This window comes from Rhinolophus sinicus, linkage group LG04 (assembly GCF_036562045.2).
Source record: "Rhinolophus sinicus isolate RSC01 linkage group LG04, ASM3656204v1, whole genome shotgun sequence".
NCBI lineage: Eukaryota > Metazoa > Chordata > Mammalia > Chiroptera > Rhinolophidae > Rhinolophus > Rhinolophus sinicus.
Genome location: NC_133754.1, coordinates 168,553,641 through 168,577,396, shown reverse-complemented (window position 1 = coordinate 168,577,396; position 23,756 = coordinate 168,553,641). Strand labels below are relative to the sequence as shown.

At 43.4% G+C, this 23,756-nt stretch overlaps 1 protein-coding gene across 14 annotated transcripts in view; it reads right to left on the bottom strand.

Moving 5' to 3' along the window:
- Window positions 1-4,968: 4,968 nt before the first annotated feature.
- Window positions 4,969-23,756, bottom strand: part of PALM2AKAP2 (PALM2 and AKAP2 fusion) — a 418,214-nt gene continuing 399,426 nt past the window's right edge. For 9 of the 14 annotated variants that reach the window (XM_019734167.2, XM_019734171.2, XM_019734169.2 and 6 more), the window contains 3 exons: window positions 17,675-17,853; window positions 12,679-12,717; window positions 4,969-8,905 (listed from right to left, as the gene is read on the bottom strand). In XM_019734167.2, the coding sequence (XP_019589726.2) occupies window positions 8,807-8,905; window positions 12,679-12,717; window positions 17,675-17,853 (317 nt within the window). In that variant the 3' untranslated portion in view covers window positions 4,969-8,806. The remainder of the gene's footprint in view (window positions 8,906-12,678; window positions 12,718-17,674; window positions 17,854-23,756) is intronic. The other 5 variants (XM_019734168.2, XM_074330816.1, XM_074330818.1 and 2 more) reach the window with 2 other exon arrangements.

Here is a 23,756-nt window from a genome sequence, read left to right as displayed (position 1 = left end):
GGAGTGTTGTAAGAAATGAATGAAATAATCCCTGTAAAGCGCTCAGCACAGTGACCAGTACAGAGCTAGCTAGCTCTTAAGAATTATGGAGCATTATTGGTAGAAGCATGCAGGTGTCTGCTGCCATCTGGTGGCAATGGGCAGTTTTCCACTTAAATTTAAGTAAAATGCCACATGTGACCTGAATGTAGGATCGCAGAAGTGGTGGTTTTGCGTTAGCTACCTGTAGATCTCAATGGAGTCCTGTCTAGTGTGGAGCATGAAAACAACCTCCCTACTCCCCTGGAAGGCTCATGGCTGAGGAAGCTGTTTTTATTTCAGGGACCACTGCCACCTACTGGCCACATTTCATACTTGCAGACAATAGTGACCATCTTTAGTCAACAGAAAACATTGAAGATAGTGAGAGGAACTCCCTCCACCCTTCCAGTTGTCAGTGAGGTGCTTTCGTAGCCTTCATGTTCATCTTGGGAAATTCCTTACTAAATGTCCCCTTGCAACCTCCTAGCACCTTTTGACCTTCTGCTGGTGAGTTCTGAATCTTTCTGGGTTTTATTAAACACCTTGTCACTTGGATCTCTCTCTCTTTCGCCCAGAATACAACTTTATGGGTCCTACAGTAAGAGGAAAAATTAAAAGTATGCTAAGACAGTACAGGTTATCCTTGGGTGGCTCTATTTAATAGGCAGGTGTGGAAACATTGTCGGACCTTGGAGCAGTTTTGTGCCTACATTACCAATGAGCTTCCGAAATTCCAGTTGAAACCATCTGAACAACCCCCTTTTTCATTTGTTCTTATACGAACAGAGCTTGATACATACTAAGCACCAATAACTATTTGCTAACTAAATGTTATCCAGGATGGAACATGGATCAGATGGTCAGAATCCCTGATCACTACCTATTGTAACTGGTTCATAAGAGCCACTCCAGGCAAATGAAGGCTCTTATGAATGAGGGCTTTAGCCCTACAGCTCTGGGTCAGCCTGTGTGTCTTCTAATCATGGTAGTTTTGTTCTCCACCAATTCTTAAGTATCCAGGAATTTTGTGAACCAGTTGTTCAACTGTTGGTATCTTAAAATCAGCCATTCTAGGAATATTTACACCATGAAAATCGGCAAGCACTTATCAGGAAATGTGGGGAAAATGGCCATGGCTTCACCTGCCAGATTGCCCTGTGTCATTTTTGGCCTTTGTCCATTTGAGCTCTTTCTCCAGGCACACCTATTACAGGTTAGAACATGCCTCTGACACGCCCTTGTGACTTGTTTATCCCTTGTGACTTGTTTAACCCACAAGTTTTAATAGCTGGACCTGCTGTCAGCCAGAGGCATGGCATTTCCTAGTGGGAGGAGAGCTGAAAGTAGGAGAGAAGTGACAATTGCAGCTTTGCAAAGCCTCCCCGACAATCACCCACCTGCCCTGTCTCCTGGGACCAGTGAGATGGGCCAGTTCAGCCCCTCAAGACCTTTTACTAATTTCACTTTGATGTCACCCCCTCCCCCAAGAACTTTCTGAAGTGGATCAGGTCATGCAAACACCTTTCTCCATGAGACTAGTGATTCATAATCCTGGCTACACCTGGCAAGCTCCTAAAACATACCCGTGTCTGAGCCCCATTTAGAGGAAATAAATCACAATATCTAAGGAAGAGGCTCAAGCACTAATATCTTTAAAAAACCACCCAGAGGGTCCTAATGCTCAGTGGGTTTGGATCCAGGGCGCTGGACAGGGATGCTCAATGCACCTGGGATGCTTTTAATATGTATTAATGCCTGTCTCCAGCCCAGACGAATTGAATCAAATACTGAAGCTCTCCAGGTGATTCACAGGGAGTCAGAATTGACACATGCTGCTCTAGACCAAATGAGAATTATCTCTTATTTTGTGTCTCATCCTAAATTAGGCAACCACATTATTCAAACAAATTTATATTATTGAGTCCTGATTTTGCTGTCACCCTACGCAATAAAAATTTCTTCCAATAGTCCAATTATTCTCTTGATCTTACCCTGAAATTAAAGTCTGAACATATATAGATGTTATCTTCACTTTACGTTTTCTTCTTAACCTGCTCAACCCCGTCAGAGGGGCTTTACTTGAGAGTCAGGCTGGACTCTCAGTTCCTGCTTCTCCAAGACTCACAAAGTGGTGAGTTGAGGTGCTGGGCAAACACACAGAAGCCCCGAATAAATATTCAAGATGGGCCAGAACCATCTGTGACTGTTTCAACGTCCCAGTTTTCAAACACAAGTGGTATGCCCAGACCCTATTCATTACTTACTTTCTAGACCAGTGATTCTCAGTAAGGTCCCTGGACCAGCAGCTCCAGGCTAGAAAGTTCTTGGGCTGCACCCAGACCTCCTGAATCAGAAACTCTGGGCATGGGGCCTTCCAGGGGACGCAGCTGTCCACTCAAGTCAGAGAACAGCACTCTCCAGAGGCATGTCGACGTCACCAGCAGATCACTGCAGAGACAGAATGGTGTCTAAATGGGAGGGCAGAGAAAAACCAAGATGGGAGAGATTCGGGGTGTTACTTCCCTAGGTACCAGCAGATACATTCCAAGTTGTTCAGAGCCCACCACCTGTGAACTTAGAACAAAGAGTCTGGATTATTCTCCCATTGAGGTTCACTGACACTGAGATTACTCTGTTTTGGAGAAAAAAGTGTTTAAGCTGTAGTATTTATGCACATGTTCTTCTTTCTCTGAGAGAAAGCATCTGAACGCTTGGGCAACATTTAGAAATTGTGTGTGGCATCTACAGGTATTTCCTAAGGCCCCATTCTTTGCCTTCCTGTCATATTGTACATTTCAAACCTTTGTTCATCCTCCTTTTCAATTCCCCATTTGTTTTCCATGCCCTTAGCAGCTCAGTTCTGAATGTTGTGTGTGTTCTGTGTAAGGAGGGATATCATCTCCACTGTCTTGTGGCCCAGGAATCCAATAATTAAAATGAGCAAGGATCCAACGTAACCTTATGGCCTCGTGTGGCCCACAAGATAGTCTCTTTGCCACCAGTGAAAAACAGGAGATGAACCTGGGGTAGTGGCCACAGGCTCCCTCTCCCTCCCCACGGATGCTCTGCATCACACCTACCTGCCCTCAGCCCACTCGCATTGGTGGTTTTGCAGGAAGAGCCCCCTCAGTAAGAATCCCCCCAAAATACCTCCTACTCTGACCATACCAGAGTCCATCCCACTCCCTGGCTTTTCACAGCCTGAGTGCCCAGCAGCACCCCCCCACCAAATCTCAGTCCCATGTACCTTGACTCACCTGACTGCCTAATGCCACCAGATGTTATTAATGATGAATGGAGAGAACACCAGGACCTGAATCCACAGCTGATCACAACTGTACTGCTCCTGGTTCCTGGGGGACACCCCAGGACGGCAAGCTTTCTCCCTCATTAGCTCTTGGGCTGGTGGCCGCACGTTGGCATGAAGGACTCCACTCATTCTGTTCGATCCGAAGGCTGTGTGGACTCGTTGGCCCCTTCCCTGGACTCTTATTCTGGTTCATTTCCTTTTTTTTGGCTACAGCTTTGTGGTATAATTTGCATATCACAGAATTTACCCATGTCAAGTGTACACTTCAATAATTTCTAGTAAATGTGAGTTGTGCACCCGTCACAATTCAATTTTAGCACATTTGCATGACCCCATTTGCAGTCACTTCGGGTTCCTTTTTGGCAATAGGGATGCCCAGGCCATCTTCTCTCACCATCTCCTGGGAGAGCTATTGCCCAAGAAAACAGCCCAGAGGGAATCCATCCAAATGAAGAAACTTCTTTGCTGCTCCCACCAAAACCCTTCTCCCCTCAGACTTGGGCCTCCATCATACTCTTGGCCTTGATTCACTAGAGCACTCTTCCTGGAGTACAGTGAGAGATGTATGTCACCAAGGCCTCGCACACATCATCAGATCTACTGGGCCTTGCATGTGAAGTCGCCAACAATGTGTGTTTCTGTGGGAAGAGTGGTTAAGAGCAATGCCGTGAGCCACATTGCCCAGGTTGAAATTCAAGTGCTGCCATTTACAAGCTATGTGGCATCAGTCTACTGACGTATAAAATGGGAATCAAACTAGTACACCCTAAGGAGTTGCACTCATGGAGACCACGGAAAGTGCTTTGTCAATGTTACAAATTATTAGTTTGATCAAATATTCAAAGGGGCCTATCACCACCACCACCACCACCATCCCCCAAATTCAGAAATCTCATGACATAAAGATTGGAGGAGGCCGCCCATGACTGTTTCCCCAGAGAAGCCCCATGTGCTCAGAACAGGAAGATATTGTTGGGAAAAGACTGGAAGAAATCACATAAATAGGGAGAGATTAAGAGGAAGCTGGAAAGAAGGCCTTAGGAAGAGCAGGAAACAGAAGGTCAGGGATGCAAATAAGTGCAAGGGGTTGAGATATGGACCAGGGCAGCTGGAGACTGAAGGGGGAGTGAGGCAGAAGGGAGGGCATGAGGAAGTTTGGGGAGGGAGCTTCCTGTTAACCTGTCTTAGTATCTCTTTAAAGTCTGAAATTCTCTGTTCTTCAGAGAAAGAATCAAATATGGGTACTGGGAATGTAATAATACAAATGAGAATCTAAGAGCCACATGAAAAGCTTGAGTTTTACCATATGTCCTACTGTTGGACCAACCATGTCTTTGACCTTGGAGTCTACCTACCTCATCAAGAGGCCCCCATACCATTTTGGTGGGTCCTGTTGGAGATTCTGGCTTCTATCCAGGGCAGCTGGAGACAACATTGCAAAAGGGGTGCTGAGAACAGTCTGTTAGAGTGGTGTTCCACCAGCTAGGATTGCTTTCTTGGTTCCAAATGTGCAAGCAGCAGATGCTGCTATGCAGAAGTAGAGGCCAAGGGCACTGGATGCCACTGGCTAGTCAGTCTTCTGACCTCCCTCCCAGTCAAACAAGTAGCCGTCATTTACAAAAACACAACACACTGGGTTTTAATGAGAAAATAATTGTATACTTGCATTGAATGCCTCACAATCACTATAAAACCAAAGCAGAATCATGACATTTAAGTGGTTAAGATACACAGGAGAGCCAGGTACAGAGTATAATATCCAAACACAGTATTGCTTTCTCCCTCCTCCTCCAAAGAAAAAAAGAAAAAAGGCATTTGGGTAAAGAGTAACACAATAATTGGCAGCTTACTCACTGAATGCTTAAAATTCAGGAAATTGGTTCTGTCACTAAAACTGGATATATTCACCATCTCTAAACACTTAGGCTATTTTTTTTCAATACATAGTTTAATTACATCCATTTTTAGTTGGAAAAAAATGTTAGTCTTCAAAGACAAGAGTCAACTCTGTTTTAGTGTTCCTTATTACGCTGTGTGTGTGTGTGTGTGTGTGTGTGTGTGTGTGTGTGGTGTATATATGTGGACACTGATCAATATACTGCTTATATGTCATTTTCTAGGGTGGGCAGCATGCATGGGTGTAAAGAGGCAAGGAAATTGCATTGTATGATCTGATTAGAAACAGCCTGGCCTCCTGCCACTGACAGACCCTGTCTCCATAATTTCTAGATGAGAAAGCCAAGGCATGTCAGTAGTTAATCAGCTCTGGAGGAAAGTGAACATCTATAAACACTACAGAATGGAATACTTTCAGGAAAGCTTTTAACATCTACAGAATCTAAACATTTGTTATAGTTGAGATTAACAAGCTTGCGTGCTATTTGGGGGCAGGGACAAGCAACAGAGGCCAAGTTTCCCACAAGCCTCTTCTTCTTGCTGCATTAGGCAGGAATGACTTTCCTCCAGGGGTCTGTTGCATCTTCAGAAAGTTAAAAGGGGTTCATTTGGGATCCCAGAGCCTAGCACAGTGCTATGTACAAAGCATTGGCCCAATGTCTCTTGAGTGAATAAAAAACTCACATGAGCACAGAGAAAATCAGTGTCTTCCAAGGGAACTGTCATTTACATGTTAGTAGGATCATAAGTGAGTGGAGGGAGGAAATGGACAACAGTTATCCAGAAGGCAGTATGAGGGAACAAGCAAATGTCAGAGACATAAGGGCCACAGTTAAACAGCTATGTGACTGCGGGACAGTCACGGAAACTCTGCATTTGATGCCTTATCTACACATGGAGTGTGGACCAAAGGACTCCAGCTCTACTGCTCCCCCTGTGCAATAAGTGCCTCTGGTTCAATCAGCTACAGTCAAAGACCAATTTGTCTGCCTCTAAAGCAATGCCATGACTGTGTGGCCTCCTAAGCGTTCCTTTCAACTGCAAATTCTCTTCTCAAAAGGAGGTTTAAGATGGGCACTCGGTGGTCTCATTCACAACAGAACAAAACACTTCAGGTGAAGTCCTGAGGACAGATTCCTCTTGTGAAAGATGGGGGATTTTGTCTAGATCATGTCTGTGGTGTTATCCAGATCCAGAGTCAGTCCAGAATACACGAAGCCCATTTCATTTTATTGTGCAACGCATAGAAGCACTCTGCTCTCCAGCATCCTAGCTGCTGCTGTGCCCTTGGCCACGCAAAGCTGCTGCCCCATGTTTTCATTCACCTGCCTGCCTGCCTTGGGATCCCTGGAAATCGTCAGGCAAAGCATCCTTCCTGGGTGCTCCCATTTCACCTGTCTAATCTAACCCAGATCTCGTTTTCCTGAGAATGCCTCCATGCCAGCCTCCCCCACCTGAAAATGAATTCCTTGCAGCAGGAATCTGTCCCCAATGACTAGCACATTCTGTTGAATATTCATTCAGAATATTCACAGGAGAATGAACCATATATAAAGATGGCACCAAATGCCCTTCTGTAGGATCTGGCTTCAAGTAGCAGGTTCCCTTAGCAGTGTTAAAGGATCCTTATAAATTATCAGACAGTTCTATTTTGACTTTGTGCCCACCACTTGTCTGTGAATAACTTTCCCCTAAAGTCAACACTAGTCTAGTAAAAGATAATGTGCATAACATCTACATACAAATTTTGTGGAATTGCTACTTGTCAGAATAACATATTAGAGCTTATGACACAACAATATAAAAACAAAAATGGATTTTAGTGAGGTCTGACTTAATTATTGCTTTTTAAAAAAACAAACAAACAAAAAGAAACCCACGGTTTTAAAACAAAAGGAAATTTTAAAAAGCTGGTCAGTTTTTTTTTCTCATGGCCAGAATTGAAATGTTTCTCATCTAGAAATTTAGGGCACTCAATTATTGAGTACCCTTATCATATTGCTTTAAATGACAGAAAGAGTAAAGCTGGCATCCTCTACAGTATATACTAAGCATGAATACAAAGCATGAGAATAAATATGATACCTTCCTAAGTGTCAAGTTACAAAACTGCTCAAAACTCTGCAATTGTGACTCATGCAAACACCATGTTAGGTCAATTTAATATTACAAATACTGCATCAGCTCGGTGCCTCTATATCCCTTTTCATAAAAAAGAAATTCTCACTCACTCCTGACACTGGCTAACAGCTTTGGAGGAAATAACTGTACATTCTTGTCCCATGATCATTCTGGAATTTTAATCCACAGCCACACACGGGCGCACACACACACACACACACACACACACACACACACACCATCTTTAGGATTTGTAGCTGATCCCAGACCTGCACTTAAATTTCTATTCTATATTCTTCTCTGTATGATCCTGAAAAACACTGATTGCTCAGCAAAAATATCTCTTACTTCCTTATTTTCCTACTCTTTCTCCCTCCCTTCATCTCTTTCTACCTTCATGACCTTCCTTTCATGTTTTATTTCTGATTGACCCAAAATAATCTCTTTCTTCCTACCACCCCTAAGGTCCACTTTATCATATAAAATATAAACCCCTTTTTATTTCTTGCCATCTATCTCTCTAAGGCAGAGTTCGCCCTTTTTTCGATTATTGCCACTCTAAAAATACCCCTACCCTCTTGAACCAGGCTGTTCAATGTATACAGGTTTTATACATGTATATATTTCCCCATCCCATCATAAAAATAGTTGTTGCCCACTAAATATAGTTTTCATGTGAAGAAACATAATTGTGAAAATGAGTTCTCATAAACTACAGATCAGTCAATATTATAAGCAGATGAGATCCTAAAGCTAAAATAATCCATTTGGTTTGGCTTTCTCCCCCTTTCTCAACCTCCTAATGTAGAATAGATTGTGTTTGCAACATGAAGAAACATTGTCTTAAAAATATGGATTTTGTGTATTGCAATCATTCATTGCTCCCAATTAAAAACAATTAAATGTAAGAGAAATGGAATTGTAATTGCCTCTTCTCGGCAAATATAGAGAGAAACTGTATTCGTTTTATGGCTGCAGAAGTAAATCATGTTAACCCAACACCTCTGATGCTGTGAGCGATGGGTGGGAAATTGGTGCAGACAAATATCCTATGTCGTGGAGATTGCACCAGCTTGGGCTCTATTGCTCTCTAAATGGCCCCATCACCATTATTTGTTCTCACCACCCAAGGTCAGTCTCAGTTCCGCCTGCAGCAACCATGTTGACTTGCTTATAACTTCTTTGTCCTTGTGGATCTGTTGTAGATTGGTCCAAATCTAGGAGAGTCTTTGAGTCACAAAAATTCCTTTCTCTGTTGACTCCTGGGTGTTAAGAGTTTGATGGATGGTCTTTTCACTTTATTTTTCACCATTGTCTATTGCAGCTTCTGTTCTACATAAGGATTGCTGAGTTTGTTTGCACTTTAATAAATATTCCATTAAAATGCTTTGATGTGTTAATTGCTTGGTTTCTTGGTAACCCAAGCACCAGTGAAGCTTCCTGGATGGAGGAAGTGTATTATTCATTGTCCTCTTCCTCCTGGTTGGCATAGATCCCCGCCTCCCAGCGCAAGGCCAGCGCACTCTTTCTTCGATTAACACGTGTGGCCTCAAGGACCTGAAGAGAGAGGGAAAAAATTATGCAGAGTTCATGGATGTTAATTATGTATACAAACCAACTTCTTCGTTTCTTTCCTCCTTTCCCTCTCTCAACAGCATCCAATGAGAGGGGAAAGTAATAAAGTGCCTAGTACATCTGGAAGGTAGGAGAGACACAGAAATAAAGGGGAGGTGGGAAGTTCTGGGGTTCTGGGTGTGTATTCACCCATAGCCAAAGTTTATTTGCTATTTGACCTATTGTTTTCAACAGAGAGAGATTTAATTTTCCTGAAATGTTTGCAAGTTTCTTTGAACGAGACTTGACTCTCTATGGAGTTTTTAGACAACAAGCAGACATGCTATATAGACAAAACATGCTATATAGATCATCGCTGTCTGATGGCAATGTTCTGTATTTGTGCCATCCAATACGGTAGCCACTAAGCCACATGTGCCCACTGAGCACTTGGATTAGGGCTCGTGTGGCTGAGAAACTAAATATTTCATTTTAATTAATTTTAATGTAAATATCCTCATGGAACTAGTGACAGCACAGCGATAAATTGTCTCAAGCCATTTGGAAACAAGCAAACCAGAAAATAATTCCAAACAATTGAACCAGTGTGGATTCCGTGCATCAGGCTGTGTGGATCTATATAAGCTGCGATCATATTTATACCAGGAAAGTCTACTTGGTATACTTTAAACTTCAAGGAAGCATTACATGAAAAAGAAAAGAGCTTTTCAGGCCAATGAAAAGCAATCTGAGCATTCTGATGCAACTTCAGGGCCACAGATGCTAATAAGTGGAAAGGTGACAATGTCACCATTGGGGTAGGGCCTCCCTCCTTCCAGCTCACTAGAATAAGCTGTGGGCTCCTGAGGGGAAACTTCAGCCAATTTGTTCCAGCTTTAGTTTGAACAAGATGAAATCCAGATGAACAACATTTAGGTTGCCAACATATGAGAAATCGCCCGATTTCATTGACACTCCACCAAAAGCAAGCCCATGCATGAAAGCCAATTAAATTATTGTGCCATTAGCTTAGGATGTGAAGTTTCTGGTTTTAAAAAGTCCAGCAGAGCCAACGCTGGTTCATTACCAAATTGCAATGAAGGCTTTGCTTATTCTAAGAACAATCATTTTGACAAGGGACAGTGATGCTGGCACCTCCAGAGAAGTGAGACGAGGCAGGTGACAGACAGTGATGAGAGCCCAGGCATACGCAAATTCTGGGGGTCCACCTCAGCCTGCTTCTCTGCACCTCTGACAGATGAATGGACTGCCTAGAGTTTCAATGTGGTTTTCTCTGGGAAGTCTTCCCCAGCGCCCCCAGCAGGGACAGCTGGACCTGACATGTAGGACGCAGTCATGCATCCTGAATAAATGTTCATCATTAAGCACATGAGACATGCCATACAATGTTTTGCGTGTAAGCACACTATACTCACTTACTCAATATCACAGACTACGAAATCAGTTAGGAAAAAAAGCAAGCTTCCAAGTCTGGTAATACTATAGACAGAGGATTCTTCTGGTCGGGGCATGGTAATGTGGTACCGACAAGCAGTCTGGACCAGAATATTAGAAGTCCTGAGCTGTATTTCCAGTTCAGTCCCTGGGGCTTGTTGCTGTTGTTCATGGCATCTTGCACCTCAACTTTCTTTATCTGTAAAATGGACACAGCACCACCTGCCCCACTTCATAGGCTTTCTCAGGAGACAGTGTAGACTCGGAAGTCCAGGCAGGCCTAGGTTTAAATCCTAGTGACAATGTGACCTTGGGAAAGTTTATGCCTGTGCCTCAGTTCCCTCATATGTAAAATGGGAATAAAACCAACAAACTAACTACAGCACAGAGTTGGCCTGAGAAATAAATGAGGCAATGTATGGAAAGCATTTAGTGTAGTTCCCAGTGCATAGTAAGTTCTGCAACAATAATTATTTCTATTATCATGTGAAGGAGCTTTATAAATTATGAAGTGGTATTCAAATATAAGGTGTTTTTATAAGGAGCTGTACATTGTGTCAAATGGTCATCTATTTGCCTTGCAGATTGCAGATACAGACTGAAACATGTACCTGAAAGCTAAAAATACATCTAAGGTTCTGAAAACCATACTTAGACAATGAGGAAGGTGCATGTAATGATATTCTTAATATTCACTTTACACCTTATGAACGAGAATTACTGATAATCATTAGCTCACATCTATGGTTAACTATAATTGTTTTGCTAAATAGGGAGATTTTAAAAATAGCTTGTGCTACAGGTTAGCATAACCAATCTGAAGAATAATTTGCAATATGTAGTGAATGTTAAGGATATATAAGCCCTATAACCAGTACTTCAACTCCTAGATATACAGGGAGAAATTCTCCCATAGGTACTCAAAGATAAATATAATATAATATAATATAAATTATATCTAATATAATATATATATTATATATATCTTTGAATCACTGTTTGTAATGGCACTAAAAAAATTTGTTTTAAAAAAAAGGAAACAACCTACATTTCCATCACTAGAAGGAATAAACAGTGATCTGTTCATTCAGTGGAATACTATACAGCAGTTATAATGAGTGACCAAGAGCCATAAGTATCCACACGAACACATCTAAAACCAATGCAGACAAAATAAATTAAGGAGTAGAGGATACTACAATATGATATTATTTATAGAAAGTTCTGAAACATGCAAAACCAGAACATAGTATTTATGTATACAAACATATGTGGTATAAGTATAAAAACATGCATGGAACTGATGAACACCAAACTCAAGAACAGTTACCTCTCAGGAGAGAGAGAAACGGGAACTGGGAGAAGGAATAGGAGGGCCTGAGTGCAATATTAATTTCTTTTTAAAATATTAAGCAAATATTATGAAATGATAAGAATAGAGAAAGCTGGATAGACGGGCTCTATTATCTTATGTCAGGTTATTTGGAACATTTGAGTGATGGCTTTGTGACATCTGGGCCTTTGTTTTGTTGACTGCTCTATTCTCAGAATCTAGAAAAGTACCTGATGCATAGGAGGAGCTTAATAAATTATAACTGGGTGAATGACTGTCAACTGGATGAACGATTCTCTCTATAATCCTGTATATTTGAAATAATTCTTTTAAAATAAAAATACAATGTTATGGAAATAAAAATATGAAAAACATTGTGCTTTCTCACAGCAAAAAAAAAAAAAAAAGAGAGAAATATGAAAAAATGGGGAAAAGTGAAAAGTACTGTGTTTTTTCACAGCACAGGTTTGTGAAATTTGTGTAAAAGGAAGTTGTAGGGGAAAACAGCTTTTTGGGAAATTCAGTGCTTAGAGCAGCTTCCAAAACACAAATACAGTTTAATAATTGGGTGGAAGCGGGGCTGGGAATGTTCTCTTTTGGAATAACTTGGGCTAAAGCTATAGCATGGAGCTCTCCGGATTTGTGTTAAGGTAAGAACAGACTCGCTCCTCTCCTTTGATACCAGGGCCAGAAGAAACTAAAAAAATTGGTTGTGCCCTCTAGTCCAAACGTCTTCCAGATCCATGAGCAGGGCAAGGTCTTCTCCAATCCCACCACACAGCACAGCAAAGCACAGCAGAGTGTATCATTGTTGCACGTACTCCAACACGTTGAGGCAGTCCCCAGTTCAGAAAAGTCAGAAAGAAAAAGATATGGAGACAAATTGCTTTCTTGCCCCTTCTCATTTAACCCATCAAGAAAATGGCAAACCACAACAGCATGCACCTGGGCCACGCATGCAGGAAGACCAAGACAAATTGAAAAGTACCTCGGAAGTCACCTTGCAAGACAGTAACTTAGAGGTGTACTAGCAGAGAGGGAAAAGACCAGGGTTAGTACATGGCAGAGACACACTCACAGAATATCCTCCGGCTGGGAACTGGCACCAAACCAGGGGCAGACAGGAGAAGGGACACTGGGAGACCATTACACCCCCACACCAAGACTTGCTTCATCTGATATTAGTTTATTTAAAAGTCTGTATCTTTTGGAGCCAAGTAGATACCCTATTATTCTTTAATAAAAATATCAGATAAGCCATACTTTGTTAATTCAAGATTGGTTGCTTTCATTTTCTGTGCTTTGAATTAACAAAATTGCCCTGCCCACCTGCAAGATCCTTGACAGTCATTTTGGATTTGCTAGAATCTATAGCCATTTGTAGCCAAGTAGCCTTTTCTCTTCCTTCAGGTTCCTCTGAACCCCAGAGCAGTCTTGTAACCTGTTGTCCCATGAAAAGGAGATCCTAAGCACAGAGATGGCTTCAAATACAAGGTTTGGGGAGGCAGATTCTCTAAAGCTGACCTAAGGAATGCACTGAATAGGGAAAGCATGCAGCCTCCCTCATCACTAGCTCGGTGCCCGGGTAAGTTCCTGAGAGTGGGGTGATCACGGAGACACTAAAATGATCCTTTAGTTCCCACAGGAGATAAAAGTCACTGCAAGAAAAACTCAGGGGGAAAAATGTCTTGATTATGGGAAATGAGATAGAAGAACTTTGGACAGGCCTCTCCAGAATCACGGTCATGACCTTGTATTTACACTACTTAGGACACTGGAGGCATGATTGGTTTCTGGCATTGGTCACCATAGACAGGTTAGGCGGGAACATGTCTGTGATCACTGACTGCTTCTTATATGTAGCGCTTAAAAATCATAGTTCTGTAATGATTAAGATGATGAATTCGTATTTCTCCTCTTCTTTGCATCTTCCTCGGGTGTGAGTGAGAACCCAAGAGAAACCTGGGTAGCACAAAACGTTATCGATTTTGGCTGAGCTTCGTGTAGACTGGGGTGTGGGGAAGTGGAGGCAGGTGGCTTCCTTTCCTTACTCAATAAGTAGGGCCACAGCTCCCAAAGGGTCTAGAGAAAAATGTGTGCCAGGAATTCTTAGACAAGCAGTAACTGCGAGCCCCCAGCTTTGACTTAACCCAGGAGAATTAATGAGGCCTTCTCTTATTCCAAGACAGGCAGGGATGGCTGAAAGCAACTCTTCTTGGGGCAAGAAAGAGCGAGAATACAACCCACCAAGAGTAGATCCTGTGCTAGAAGTGAGGGTGGGGCTGAATGCCCAGGAGGCTGTAATTTGGACTTGGGCCAGCATCACGTCAATCAAGAAAGGGAAAGCAATCCACCAAGTTCAAAAGCATCACTGATTCAATAACCCATGGTCTTCTGAGGCTCAGCTCAAGTTGGGGGAACAATTGACCAGAAAAAACACTGTTGCCTAAACATCCTTCTTTTGCACGGCACCAAGAAGCCCTTTAGGAAACTATGATTCATCAGTCCGTTATGAGTTGCATGACGGAGATGGCATCAGGCCCAGATGAAGGGACATTTCCACACAGGATAATATTTCCAGATAAAAGAGACCCACGATAAGAGGAGGTCTGCTGCATCTGGGTATTCGGTGTGTGCACTACCCAAAAGCACTAGGCTGAGGGGGTTGATGGGGATGAAGCTCAGTCTCCCCACTCCACTCACCAACTGTGTGGCTGGTGCAGGGCTGTGTCCTCAACAGGGGAAAAAGGGTGCCTTTTTCTAATTCTCACAAGGGCCCTGGATAGGCTGGTAAACAGCCCAGGGTGAGGGGTTGGGGACGGGGATAGCAACCGTCCTACCCCCAAATTAGCTGAGGAGTCCATTAGTAAGTGGGGCCTGGCTGAAGCTTTGAGCAAGGAGACACTCATCGGTGACCATGCCACGCAGAATAAGGAAGCCAGCCCAGGTGGGTGCAGACTGTGGGCACCTGCTCAAGCTCTGAGCTGGCAACAAGGATGGCTGTCTGGGGATAACTTTTTGAGAAAAGAGGCTTTTTCTCATTTTTTGTCATTGACTTTTTCACCAACTGCAAAATGAACAGAACACCCACAGACAATTTAGTATCAACGATATAGTGAGTCCTGAGTGAATGTTCCAAGAGTTCATGATTGAATATTCGATCTTCAGTCAAAATCTTTTGATTCTCTGAGGCTGCCTGTTCTGCATGTGATTTTTTTATGAAGTGGGACAATGTAAGGGGCCCTAAGCTGGGATAGGATTCCAGAAATGATCGCTGCTCTGGGGTGGGTGAGGCTGCACCTGTTTTGAAAGCAAGCGTCAGTTTTTCTCAGGTAGGTTGGCAACAGTTACTCATGAAACCACAGAAATAGTTTCATGTGGCTTCTTTATCTTCTCTTTCTTCTGCCCTTCATGCTCATTAATATCACTGTGTCAAATGTATCACTGCACCGACACCCCAGTTACCCTACTTTGTTTTTCAAGTCTGCCTTCTCCTTAGGAAGCATAGCAAATAAGAATTGTTTTCATCAATTCAGAAAGAGCTGGTTACTTCCAATGGGCAAACGCATGGCTTGGTCCTGCGTCACGTGTGAGGGACTCATAAGTCCTTCCAAGTGATGTCTGGAAGGAATATTGGCAGGTGGAACCACCAACATTGGTACCGGTGTGACAATGGACCCAGGTGAGCCATGTGAGGTTCTGAGACGGGGGAGAATCTAAGAAGCCACAGTTTGCCCAGAGAACAGAGCCAAAACAGAACTACAGCTTCTAGGGGCTGATAAGCAAGTTAACACAACTCACGCATCAAGCAATCCATCTGCTCCCTATTGTTATCCTTCTGGCACAAGAGACAATTGAGGAAGGGGCCACGGATCAGCTCGGAAAACAAATGAAGCCTTGCTTATTCCTACAGGGAAACTTCAACCTATTGTCCAGTGACTGATACAGACACAACAGAAAAGAGACCCTGAATCAAAAGGGGTAAGAAGTGGGGTAACAGGTAGCTCTGACCATATATTTGCTTTAGAAGTAATCTGAGTATGCTTTTTCCAGATTTGGGTGTCTTAAAAGGGATGTAGTGGATTGGACAGATTTTGTTCTATTCCTAAGAATTTTTGACAAAAACAAACGTGTTTCTCTTGTAATGTCAGTAACAGTAGAAAACAGTTGGCCTCGAATCCAAACCTGGGGATATTAATCGCTTGACTAGTTAGTAAGTTTCTTCCTTTATACAAAATGCTTATTTACTTGAGAAAAATAGAGACAGGAGCCTGTCATTTCATTGCTTATATGAAGGGCAAGCAGCTTCCCTAATGCAAAGGGGAAATCCATCCTGGTTGGCATTTGCCAGGTGGCCGCTTGAGTGTCAGAGTGTGCACGAAGGAGGCTTCCAGCCTCTGCCTGTGAAATAAGTAAGAGTGGGCTCTTCACTTATGTGTGTGGTATTTCCTCTAACATCTGCACTTCAACACAAAAGGCACACACAAGAGACATATAGAGGGGTGCTTAGAAAACACTCGCATGGGACACATGCAGAAAGGTTCTATTTGTTCTTCCCCTTCCACGCCAGAATGCGAGGGGCCACTCAGCTAACTTTCACCAAAGCTGCTGATGTATGGTGTGGAATCACTGGGGAGGAACGAAACAAGCCATTTCTAGCACGAGGCTTCAAAATGGCCACAGGCTCCAGTAAATACCTAAAGGCAAACTCCATATTTTAAGTGGGATGCAAGGAAGGGCCAGCTACAGTGACTTAGTGGACAGAAAACATGTTGTGGGCTCAGGGAAGGAGCTCCAGTCATGGAAAAGTACAACGGCCACTGAGGGCCAGGCCCCATCCTACTGTGCGACAGCAGAACAGCCCAGAAACACTCCAGCCTAGTTGAGTCAGTATTCCAAGCAGTTTAGGTGTAGAGCTAAGGGAGAGCCGGGGAGATGCCAAGCGAGCCGCCAAACTGCTGTAGACATGTTTGCTTTCGTCCTTTCTTTACCACTAAATATTTTGAAAGCAACATTGATGTCTGGCTTCAATGGCAGAAATCCTTTCACTTAGCCAATCAGTCCGGAATTCCTACTGTGAGCCCCGTAGCATTCAAGTTGAAGGTGACCAAATAAGTGATCATCCAAACTAGGGCACTTTGAAGAGTAAACGGGGATGCTATTAATAATGGCACCAGGACGAAAGGCATAAAAAACCAGGACTGTCCCGGGTAAACTGGGTGGTATCCTCAACCGACCCAAGCTACCTGTGACCTAAGTCTAAGTGGGGGGAGGAGACGATCACCTCAATACATGCTAAGAGACTGAGGCCAGCAGACTCCTAGGAGGTTGGTGTGGACCCCTGAGGCTTTTCCCAGGCTCCTGGCTCTGGAACAACGGCTCTTAAGTCTCTTACTGGAGAAAGAAACCACAGAGCAGATGACTTCCTTCACGGTTCATGTGAACGTCACGTGCAAAATTCTCAGCGTTGGGGGGAGCACGGTAGCCGTGTGGTTTTTAACTGTCATTTTAAATGGCTCTTTCCTGCCAAACTGTACATACAGATTGGTAACAGCCCCAAATGCACTTAGTCTTTTGAGCACTGTGTAACATTTACAGGGATTGCCCAGAGGAGACGTTAAAGGAATCACATCGTCATAGTTCTCTAGAGAAATTAAAATCCTACAGAGCAGGCCAGCGATGGGCCTTCCCATCCAGTATGGTGTTTTCTACACACCAAACATCTCACGCAGAAAGAGCCTTGCCAGTGGGCTCAAACTATACTTGGCAGCAAAAAGACCTACTCCTTGCACGATCAATGTTTTTGAGAAATAAAACAAACACCCAACCCCAACTCCAGGCATATTAAACCCCGCATCTGAAAATTGGTTTTGGAACCACGACACTGGCAGACAATTGCATATATATCCGTGCCTGAACTGGAATACCGTATGTCACGCTGATGTTCGCCCTCAAAGTGAAAGAGGAAAGGAGGAGAAACTTACACTACTATCATCCATTCTCTCGCGCCTTTTAGATTTGTGTGTCTCATAGTCTTCCATGAGGGTCTGCATCAGATTCTTGGGCCGCTGGGATCCGGCAGCCTCTTCAGGGGCTAAGTCAGGCTGCAAGCTGGGGCCTTCAGGTGTGGGGGATGGAGGAGGTCTGACTTTCTCTATTTTCCCTGAAACAATACGAAGAGAACACCCTTTCTAAGCTTGTCTGCGCGTGACGGCTTTCAGAAAGAAGAGAAAACTGGCACACACAAAAAAAGAAAAAAGCAACCTGTGACACAGAGTGGTAGCAGAACAATGGTTAAGTGTAGGTCATTTTAGGTCATTTTATCACAGGTATCAAAGCACTAATGGATAATGTCACAAATCCATCCAACAAGGACCTCAAGGAAACCAGTGCTAAAAAGTCAGACCAAAGAGGCCTGTCGGGTGCTTTGCAAATATAAGTCAGACAGACAGACAGACACCGCATCCAGCTGTGTTAGGGACATGTATTCCGTTACAGGTCATAGAATTAGGCTGTCAGAGGAGGTGGCGCCTTTGCGCCTCGGAGACCCACTTCTTACAGATGAGGAAGATGTCCTGCAAAGGGAGGGCTGTGCTGAGGTCACCGGGCGCCAGCGAGGGGACCCGGGTCTCCTGGTTTCCTGTTCTTTCTTCTCTATCACAACCCATCAACTATGACATGATCTATGCAGGCTTTTGGCCTGGACAGCACAGCGTCGTAAAACCTCTGCATGAGAACCAGGTGGGATCTTCCCAGGTCACCCCAGTTTTACATAGGCCACCTTCATCCATTGACCTTACCTGTCACGTTTCTGAAATCATTTGGCTTTGAGACCCCAAAACCTTAAGGAATGGGTGCCGACAAAGGCAGCTTTAGTGTTGCAGGAAAGGTGTACACCAAACTTGGGGAAGGTGAGGTTTTGGCTTTGGAAATGCCTTCCAGGAATTCTCAGATAAGGAGAGCAGGTCAGTGGTGGCAGTTTCACTCTGACTGTCTGCATCCCTCCCTCTTGGGAATGTCTGGCCCTGACTTCTAGCCCATCAAGGAGTGGCTTTTATTGCCACAGAGCCCCAAATGCACCTCTGAGAAATATCTTTGGGTACAACAGTCATGATTTTTCCAACTCTGCGCATTGTGGGAAACAGAGGTCTACAAACAAGGAATATGGTAACACACGCAAAATAAGTGGGACCATTCAAGTCCAAAGTTTGGAGACTGCCAAGGGGAGATTAAAGACCCTTTGCAGTCCCCATTTGACCCTCTGCATTCCCAAGCAGAAGGCAACCCCTAGCAGAATAACTCATCCCTGGAGCCAGTTTTACCATTTATAGACACTAGAGGTCTCATGAATAACAGGAAAGAGAGACTGGTTTAGCAGGTCGAGAGCAGCTGCTCCCAAAGGGAAGGTAGCTGAGAGGTTTTGAGAGAACGGGAGGTTTCAGATAACCAAGCCTCAGAAGAAGCTGTCACAGGTCCCCAGAGAAAGGAGACACCGTGCCCCCATCCCTGGGCTGCTGGCCATCAGTCTGATTGGTACTGGGGAAGTCAGCTTGGTTGTGCTTCTCTGCTGGGCCCTATGATTTCCAACCATCCTCCCCTATCCCCCAGTATGGTTCAAATCATGCACTGGAATTCTGTGCACCATCTTAGAAATCACACAGACTGCTAAAAAGCTGAAGAGGGAGGGACCTGTTCCACAGCCAACATCTTCCTCAAAAGTCTAGTTTGCAGCCAACAGTCCTCACAATTAGGATGTTAAAGAAAACTTCAAACGCCCTTCCCCTAGTGGTGGACACTGCAGACACCACCATGGTTTGCGCTTTGGGGATCATTACGTGAATGTGATGCAAATGGTCTGTGCCATGGGTCTGGAAAGTCCATCTCATTCTTGTCTATGGCCTTGTAAGGCTCCTTGAAACTACTCAGCCCCGAGGACAAACCCTTAGAATCCCCAGTGACGGTCACCTGTGGTGCTCCGTGGCATGCCTCTTACCCATCACTTCCCCAGCCCCACCCTGGGTCCGACCCCACTTGCCTCATCGAGACTTGCTCTTGTATGTTTATTTACCTGGTGAATGTCTGAAGAGCTGAGGACAGCTGAAAGTGGCCTCTATTTTTTAATGACAAACATCCTGCTGTCTAGTTTCTCACCTGGGCTGAACACTCTACAAAACAGCTCTCTTGAAGGACCCCACTCACTGTCCCTGGGAAACAACATGAACAGAAAATGCCACACAGACATGAGAGCAGACCTGTTGGTCGTAGCCAAAGGCTGGGACCTCACGTTCGCTGAGCAGGGAGCAGGTGCAACGTGAACTCTATGACATAAGGAGCCAGTGGAACAAAGCTAAACGGGAATTCTGAATGGAGGAGAGGAAACATTTTCAAGTTTATTTCATAAACGTGATTTTGTTCAAACTATTCCATCTAGAGTAATTTTAGACTTAAGCTTTTAAAGGTGTTGGAGGGTGAGCAGCTTCACTTGGCTGGGACGATCCCAAAACTATGTTTGCAAAATTATGTCCAAATACGCTAGCCTTATAAGTACTCAACACTGCCAACAGAAAGCCCCGGGTCACAGAAGCTGGGGAAACACTGGGTTAAAGAAAGCTTGAGGGAGGGAGAGAGAGAGAGATTTCTTTACCAGAGGACTTTTCCAGTTATACTGCTAATTCAATTGTGAACCTCTAATTCAAAGATGGGTATGCAGCATTTCTCAAATTTATTTAACCAGAGAGCCTCACTTCATAGAATCTCTATTACGTCTTAAAGAAAACAGTTTGTGAAATACTGTTCCCTAATTTATACCAGTTAACCAGCTCCCAAGGAACTGCTAGGCACAAGTTCAGCAAAGAATTAAGTGTGGGCACAAAGCTTATGCAGGAGAACTCTCCCCATCGTGTGTTTTAATCATTACACCCGAGGAAACAACCAAGATGTCAGACTACAGGAGAATGGTTAAGTTAGTTATGGCTCATTTAGATGATGGAGGATTTACTTAGCCATTACAAATACGTTTTAGTCAAATTGAGAGGAACAGGTAGGGTCGTGGGAAAATATTCAAAACATATTTAAAAAACAGGTTACAAAAGCAGATGTATTGCATTTGTTTAAGAGAGCAGGCTCCAGACCTAGGCTGCCTAGGTTCAAATCCTGGTTCACCCCTTAGTAGCAAAAGGGTATGCATGGCACATGGTAAAAACCCCATCAGTATACGATGAACAAGAATAAGTCTTGTGGCAGGCAGGATGATGGCGTCCCCCAAAATGCCTGTCTTAATCCCCGAAATCTGTGAATATGTTACCTTATAGGCAAAAGGACTTGGCAAATGTGATTAAGTTAAGGGCTGTGAGATGGGAATACTACCCTAGATTACCCAGTGAGGCTTGATGTAATCACAAGGGTCCTTATAAGAGGGAAGCAGGAACCTTATGAGAGAGAGAGAGAGAGAGAAAGGAGGGAGGAGGGGAGGAGGGAGGGAGAGAGAGATCAGCTCTCTGGTGTCTTTTCATATAAGGACACTGAGCCCATTACGAGGACCCCACCCTCGTGAGCTCATCTAACCCTAATTACCTCCTAAAATTCCCATCTCCAAATACAATCCACACTGGCAGTTATGATTTCAACAAATGAATTTTGGTGGAACACAGTTCAGTCCATAACTGACCGATTGCAGATTTCTGACCTCTAGAACTATAACAAATTTGTGCTGTTTTAAGCCACTGTATTTGCAGTAATTTGTCACAGCAGCAATAGGAAACTAATTAACCAATATAAACCCAATATTATCTTCCATGTACATACGTACATGGAGAAAAACTAGGCAGGTAGTGGTTACGCTTAAGAGTCACTTTATTTTTATCTTTATTCTCCCTTTTTTTTCTACAATAAGCATGAATTAATTTTAAAATATAAAATACACCAGAAAGTTCTTTTCTTGTATTATTAGCCATGCTCGGAAAAGTAGAGAATGCCGCTTCTTGAAACTTCACAGATCCACAAGCTTTTCCTGCGCAGCACACGCCCAGGAGAGCTGATTGGTGGACATCTCCTCAAGGCCTTAGAAAAGCACAGGTCACATCTGTGACAGTGGCACTCACAGGCTGTAACAGTGCGAGGCCAACTAAAGAGCAGAGAATTTCAATAACAATCAATAAGTGTTGTCTTTCACCATGAGTGGAAGAGAAAACTAGGAACCGTGAATTTGCGTTTCTTGTTTATTAAAATGAGTTAATAATAAAGTGAATGGGCCAGAGAAAGCAAACCATGCTTTGACTGCACTTCTGGATTTTCCAATCAAGATGGATTGTCCTGGGGCATCTGTACCAGGCTGTGTTGACTGGAGCAGAGGGGAAAATCTGCAATTCCTCCCACCCAAAGAAACTTGAGTGAGGGCTGCATGTCCTGAGAACACAGCTGTTGCTCTGTCTGACAGCCCAAACCCTCCTTCTGTAGAAACAGGACTCACTTCTGAAAAGCCAAGAATGTAGATTCCAGAAGTTTAGAAAATTAATTTCACCAAATATTACGATTTGGGTGCTTATTATATTCCATGTACATGGCGTCTGACGTCTTAAATCAAAGGTCCTTTGTTTCTACATTTTTTTCAAAAGAAAAGAAAAAAGCCAGCACCCACTCTTATTTAAAAACCAAAATGAACCGACAAAGACGCCCACCAGATGACATGCCTTGGCACAGGCCTCTTTCAGTGATCTCTTTCCTTCACACAGCACTGGGGTTAGGTTGCAAACATCAAAAACAGCTCACAGGTCATTGAAATGAGCTCAGAAAGAAATGAGCTCAGACTTGCATTTTCAATTTCATTTCCTCTCAGTAAGAGGGAATATCCTGCTGTCAGACCAAGAGTGCATGGGCTTGTGCAGAATGCAGCTGTGACCCACACACCAAGAGCCGGTCTCTGGTCCTTTTATCTCCTCTGAAGGCCCAGGGGTGGGAGCATGCGATGATACGACTCTTCAAATTACAAGCCTAGCTCAGATATGAGAAATACCCCTGCCTGGCGAAACAAGTCTGAGCAACGTCCAAAGATTATAACTTAAAGCAAGTTGGGGTGTCGGATGAGTTGCTGATATTAGGTCATTCCTTATGAACAGAACTAGAAGATGAAAACTCTAGAAGGAAAGAGTTCTGTTTCTCCAGGCGAAGCCCAGTTTAAAACCACAATAGAAAACACTGAATTGAAACAGTAAGAATGAAAATCATGGTAAATAGCAATTCCCTTACCAAGATATTTTTCTTACACCCATTTCTACCAACATGGTGGGCTTGGCTGTGTGAAGATTACTCCCCAAAAGGGGAAGGAAAAAAAAAGAAAAAGAAACCATACAATTTCTATGGTGATAGTAATTTTATTGTCTCCCAATACACTTAATGATAGCCTTTGTTGTTTTGAATCACAGCTGACTCTTGAAAACTAATTCCTGAACTCAGATTTTCGGAAGAGAAACTTTAATTCTAAGGAAGTAACTATGAAAAAAATCCCAACTAGAAAGCAATTCAATAATGCACGCTCCGCCGTTTATTTCAAGGTTACAGAAGCTGCAGAAGATCAAGTCACAAGTAATCTGTGCAGGCTTGTTGGCCTTTTCTTAAAACTGTAATAACAGTAACTATAATAACAACAGTTCTTCTTGGAAGCCTTTTGTGTATCAGGTACTGTCCAAACTTATTGATGAGGTTAGTACTATTTTATTTCCACTTGTGAGGAAACTGAGGTTTACACAGCGAGCAAGCAGTGAAGTCAGAATTTGAACTTCACATATAATTCCAGAGAAGTCACTGTCACATTTAGGCCCATCATTTTCTTTCTTTCTTTCTTTCTTTTTTTTTAAAGATTTTATTGGGAAAGGGGACTTTATTGGGGAACAGTGTGTACTTCCAGGACTTTTCCCAAGTCGAGTTGATGTCCTTTCAATCTTAGTTGTGGAGGGCAGCTCAGCTCCAGGTCCAGTTGCCATTGTTAGTTGTAGGGGGCGCAGCCCACCATCCCTTGAGGGAGTCGAGGAACTAAACTGGCAACCTTGTGGTTGAGAGCCCACTGGCTCA